This window comes from Antennarius striatus, chromosome 1, assembly GCF_040054535.1.
Source record: "Antennarius striatus isolate MH-2024 chromosome 1, ASM4005453v1, whole genome shotgun sequence".
Classification (NCBI taxonomy): Eukaryota; Metazoa; Chordata; class Actinopteri; order Lophiiformes; family Antennariidae; genus Antennarius; species Antennarius striatus.
Window position 1 is genome coordinate 25,092,660 of NC_090776.1, and position 6,008 is coordinate 25,098,667.

At 39.5% G+C, this 6,008-nt stretch overlaps 1 protein-coding gene across 1 annotated transcript; it reads right to left on the reverse strand.

Moving 5' to 3' along the window:
* Window positions 1–782: 782 nt before the first annotated feature.
* Window positions 783–5,435, reverse strand: tm2d3 (TM2 domain containing 3). Its single transcript, XM_068316799.1, has 6 exons — window positions 5,306–5,435; window positions 4,731–4,832; window positions 3,229–3,389; window positions 2,871–3,045; window positions 2,211–2,286; window positions 783–2,059 (listed from the first exon to the last, which is right to left on the reverse strand). Exons 1-6 carry the CDS (start codon window positions 5,409–5,411, stop codon window positions 1,894–1,896), a joined length of 786 nt encoding a protein of 261 aa, XP_068172900.1. The 5' UTR covers window positions 5,412–5,435; the 3' UTR covers window positions 783–1,893.
* Between the last annotated feature and the right edge of the window lie 573 nt (window positions 5,436–6,008).

Consider the following 6,008-nt stretch of genomic DNA (forward strand, 5'->3'; position numbering starts at 1 on the left):
TGACACATGCTTGCATCAGTCTGTGGGCAGGAGCTGTAGTGGCTGAAGAGGCGGTCTCAGATTTGAGGAACTTGTATTAGGGTGGAGTAAAATTGAAAGTCACTACAAGGGAGCCAATTGGAAAAACTGACACAAATGTGAAGTTACTAGAAGGGAAATGTAATTTTCCCCCTTGTGAACACCCACATTTTGTAACAACAGTACGGTTAAATTTATATGATTTTTTTTTTTATTTTTAATACTACTGCTGTGAAAAACTAACTGGTTTTTAATCATCTTTGCTACTATTTAAATGTTTTGTTTGAAAACTCTTAAAAAGTGAGAATGCTTCTCAAATACACTAGGTCCTCACATTAGAAAAAAACCATGGACATTTGACGAAAACAACTAAGCCAATAATACTACTCTCAATTCCTATTGAAGGGTTTAAGGGGAACAAAGAAACAGAATGCCTGAAATAAAGCTGTCGTCACATGCCTCTGCTGGAGATACTGATCTCGTTTTAATGATGACTGAGATCAAGAATCAGTTTCCCTTCCCCCTTCAAATAAACACAAGAAAGGTCATATTAGTGTCATTTGCCCAGATCTGAATATTAGCATTAAAATATTTCAGCTCACAGTATGTGGTTTTGGATATTCATGTTTTCTCTTGCCATCATAATCCATTATTTATTTTTTATCATTTCCCCCCCCTGCAAATCCAGATCAAATTAATAATGGTTTGATAGAACGGATGGAAATGGTCCCATATCACTGTATAGCCATGGACAATGAGGACAATGGATATAACAACAATTTATTTACAGAAACTTACAAATGCCATTTACAATATGTTAACACTGGTAACGTACTTACATGAAGTGACAGGTGGGTGTAACTGTACAACACAGTCTCAACAATTATTTCAAAGTTTTAGCACAAAGAGACTTTTTACAGTGTGAGAAGGAAGAGTTTGAGGAAAAGTACCAGTTGAATACATGTCATATCTTCCATATCTCAGACATGAAACCACAACTGCAGTTTTCTAGTGGAACAGTCTTTAAAATGAGAACAGGTATCAGGAAATTTCCCAAAAATCTAGGTACATATTACAGCTAGTGCCAACACAAAATGTAGCTCTTATCCCTCCACTGCTTTATGCAACTCTACTAGTTCCAGTTGCCATTGAAACATAAAATTACTCTTGAATCTACTTGGACAATGAACCTTATCAGGTCACATTTTATCTTTTTAACTGCAACAGTGTAATTAATCTAACCCTACAGACATGTGCTTACAGTTGTTGTCTGCACTGCCAACTCAGTGAAAATTAAATTTAAAACTGCTTCATCCAGAACATCGATTTGTCATTAACATCAAAAACATATAACTATTTGCAGCATGTCAGATATAAATATTCCTTTGAATTTTTTTTTCATAAATATCTCTGTAGCAATTACAATTATTTCATTCTCATTGACACATTTAGTTTGCAATAAGAAGGAAGCTATACATGGCTCTACCATTTACAGGATGTCTGTGCAAGCAATGCTCCACAGGAAACCAATCTATAGATCAGTATGACAAAGTCTAATCACCAGTTAAGTCAACCAAATAAGTAGACAAAATTACTGGCTCCTCATCCTCCTGCACAACTCCATCTGCAGAATCTCACAGGAGATGGACACAGAATGATTGGGATTGATCTGATGGCTGTGTGGGTAGAGTCATCACTCGTGTAATGAGGAAAAACACTTCCTGCCTCAGCAGATGGGGCGAAGACGTGTTGCGTAGCGAGCTTGTGCAGGCAGACGTGCTAAGAACATAGCATCTCAGAAGTTAAATGCAGACTGAAGCAGTGTGAAGCAGAAGAGGGTAGAAACCCTCCCAGCTATGTCTCCAGAGCTTCGCTTCAGATGTAGAGCGAACCGTCAGCAGGTCCCACGTAACCAACCCCGATCAGAAGAACATCGATTAAAGTCCAAATACCAAGTCCTCCAAAGCTGAACAGTTTGCCCAGACCTTCTCTCCACTGGCCCAAATAAAACCGGTCTGCACCAAAACCACCAAGCGTAATGCTACAGAGAAGCATGAGGGAGAACACAAGAGAAAACAAAAATCAAAAAGGGGTTAGAGCGTGTGCAAACACACACAAAAATTGATGTAGATTCTGTTTTAAAGCACTGATGATGGTCAGCAATGTGGATGCTACAGTGGCAGCAGGTTTACCTGAGCGCTAATGCTGTTGACCATTTATATCCACCAGTCCAATTACAGAATAAGCGTTTCTGAAATCTTCTTTTACCTGTAGTGGGGGGAAAAAAGGTCTGATGTTTACAACATTTCATCATACACAAAACCAAAACCACAGAAACATTTCTGGAAAACAAATGAGCATTAATATTCTGAATGTAATAAATATTAAAAATCATTTGACATCATGTTTGTGATACATTGTGTTTTTTACTTTCATTTTGTCTCCACAAGTGTGTAATTATGTACTCATGAGTTCACAGGGCTACACTTCACAGAACATTTGGGCATAAAAACATTTCTTTAAACCTACCTACCGAATTTCTTTTTGAGGCTTTTCGTTATAGTATATAGTTCAGTATATATGTATTCAAATATGTTTCAACACAGAATAACAGCTTTTCATTGGTACTTTTGTCCATAACTTTGGTGCATTTACTATTCATTGTCAAATTGATTACCATCCTACAACCAGCATAAACCTAGACAAAAAGTTTTAAAGGTAAATTGAATGAGAAAAAACCCCACAAAACTATCTTTCCAATACAACTATCACTGTAATGCTTCAAAGAGGTATGGTCACCCTGTTGCATATCAAGAAACAAAGCAGGCTTTGCAGTGGAGCCATTGCCGTACCTAAACAATGTACATGGTCTAAGACGTCACAAGTGGCATTGTAGCGCTTGCGTGGGCAGGACACTGTCATACAGTTGGTAGAGTTTGAGCAGCGGTAAAGTGATGGGTCGAGCTGCCAGCAGAACTGACAGATGATGGAGAGTGAAAAGCTGGTTTGCTGCTGTCCTGAATCCCCCTACAATTGCCAAAAAAGAGAGAAGGTTAAAATCTCAAGTTAAAATCACCACACAACTACTTGTGTCAGCTTTTGTCAAGTGTTTATTCACTCCCAGTTTTTTCATGTTTAGAAGTTTGAAGTACCAACTTTAGTGTTACTTTACGTAGTGTTATAAATATGTAATTATGAGCTCCTACTTACTATGCAGTGAACCCCTTTCTTGGGTTTACATGTGAAAGAAGCTGACTTCTTGTAGGTGCAGTTGTGCTGATAATTGCAGTGAATGCAATCAGCTGGCAAACGATTACACAGCCCCCCACTAGGACACTTTGAAGTGTAACTCTCTTCATCAGCAGGAGACACTGCAAAACAGCAAACATCAAGTTAACAGTTGTAACTTCCATTAAAATAATCAGTATGATGCAATAAAGCTTTAGTGCAACCTAAATGTAGGTCTTTACTCATCCATTCATCTTCTATACCGCTTCATCCGGTGTCACAGGTCACCGGTGTCTTTATGTCTTCCATAATCAATGTGTTTAGCAATGGGCTCGTGACCCTTGTCAAAGCTTGTCAGATTGAGAAAACAAGTCTGTCAGAGGTAAATGACTGCACCAACAAAAGGGTAATTGAGGAGCTCTTAAGCATGGCAATTCACTCATGATTGCTCTATCAAGGCTGCCTGCTGGCCAGAAAATGTGTAGTTGCCTCTGCTAGAGAGTTGTTACGATCACAAAACCAAGTCAACACAAAGTTTTGGGTTTTTTTTGATTCAACAACAGAATATTAAAAAAATATATAGAAAACCTAAAATATAAAACATAACATGCTACATCAAGCCACTGTTATAATGTGAAATTTATAACGTGAAAACTAAAAAACTAAAACAAATAAAAATCGATGTGGTCATTACGGTGGCGCAGTGGGGAGCGCTATCACCGCACAGCAAGGCGGTTCTGGGTTTGCCTGCTGCTCCGTGTGGAGTTTGCATGTTCTCCCCGTGTCTGCGTGGGTTCCCTCCGGGTTCTCCGGCTTCCTCCCACCTCCAAAAACATGCGGCTTAGGTGAACTGATGATGCCAAAATTGCCCGTACGTGTGTGTCTGTTTACGTGTGGCTCCATGGTGCACTGGCATCACATCCGGAGTGTACCCTGCCTCACGCCTCCAGTCAGCTGGGATAGGCTCCAGCGACACACGACAGCGGATGTAATGGGTATTTGACAATGAATGAATGAAAGATGATGAACAAGAGCTAGAATGGATAGGTGTATCTCAACTTATAAACTCAGGTTATACAGTGCTGTTCCTATCATTGGAAGGTGTGAAAAAAGCTGTTCAAGAATGCTTTCATCACAAAAAAATGTAAGTTTGTATTTAGCAATTGATAAAATGCAAAGTCTAGACAACAGTAGAAATTCCTAATCAAATCAATACTTGGTGTGCCCACCCTTTACCTCCAGAACAGCGTCAATTCTATGTACAGAATACTACTTGATCAAATTCAGCCATTTTTATAGAATCATTGGAAGATTTAAAATTGACCAATTATACCAAACAGAAATCAATGATCATCAATGTCATATTCATCCATTTTGAAAGCTTTCAGGTGCTGCCATGTGACTGGCTGTTTACAACACATGGATCTAAAAAAGGGGAGCGTTCAGTCACTTTGTACAAGTCGTGTATTCAGTGGTGTTTTTACCTGACGCCGCAGCAGGGACGACCGGGCTGGTGATGACAGGTCCTTGCTGGGCATCTCTGGGGTAAGGGGGCTCCTGGTCTACATGAGGGGAGCTCATGTATCCTAACACAGAAACAGTGGGTGAAGATGATGTATGACTAGATTCCAATTCAATCTGATTTTTCGAGAATGGAACCAATGGGTTCTGATTGTGTTCAGTGACGACCACTGCAGTCAGACGGGACGGATCTGTCTAGGGCGTCATGTACGGGAGAGAAACTAAGGTAAAAATGAAGCGTCTGACCGGTGTTTACCAGTAAGTTTACTTCAACTTCAAAGGTGACACTTAATGAAAATTAGGTTTCGCAAACTGTTGTTATATTAGTAGGTTAAATAATGAATATTTTCCAAAAAAAACAAACAAAAACAAAACACCAGTCTATTCAATTTCGATCGAAAATTAGCAGCTTCGCTAGCAAACATTTAAGGCTAGCAACAGCAGGGGGATGGTGACGACAAATAGCTCAAATGTAAGCTAACCATATACCAGAGGCGTGTATGTTAGCGTGATCGTGTAACTGGTCAGATAGACGTACCATTAACAGCCCGTGACATCAAGTTCATGAACAAAACTAGAACAGTTCCGTAGGTTTTGAACCAACGTCCTCGGTCCGGTCTCCATGACCGCCAGCCAGTTGCCATTGTTGCTGCAGAGTTAAACGTGGCTGCATTCAAGACGTGCAGGAAAAAGCGAAAGCCCTCCTTTGACCACGATGAGTACTGTACCTCTTTTACCTCTTCTATCTTGCCCCGAAGATGAAAGCAATTTCATTTTGCATTGGTTTTATTGATCAATTCATATATGAGATTAAAGCAATTTGCAGTGTGACGTGTAAAGGGTCGTTCAATCTCCCTACGAAATGTTTAACTGAACATTATCACGAGGAATATTAAACAATTATCTTTGAAAATGTCATGATGATATACCAATTCAAATTAAATTTCCTCCATCTTTCATTTTAAAATAGCACCCCGTTCACCAAATCCGTACTCAATGTGGTAGCCACACCATCGGACGTTGTGGAAGTGCAATTCATTTCCGCACCACCGGCGTTATTTGTAAGTATTCAAAAAAACGATGACAATGAATACAACACCAAACCTTCCGGTTTCTCGCCGTTGCCACGCCCACCCCGTTCCCACGTTTCCGCAAAATTATCATATTCATGCATCCAAGTTTTCTTCTATTCTCCTCTAACGTTAAATAAAATGGATTTATATTCAGCAGGAATGATATTT

Excerpts from the sequence above, each read along its gene's own strand:
- tm2d3 (XM_068316799.1), bottom strand. The coding sequence starts at position 5,411 with ATGGCAACTGGCTGGCGGTCATGGAGACCGGACCGAGGACGTTGGTTC. Across the intron at positions 4,833-5,305 it reads GATGTCACGGGCTGTTAATG|GATACATGAGCTCCCCTCAT; the intron begins GTACGTCTATCT and ends TTTCTGTGTTAG. Across the intron at positions 2,287-2,870 it reads AGACCATGTACATTGTTTAG|GTAAAAGAAGATTTCAGAAA; the intron begins GTACGGCAATGG and ends CCCCCACTACAG.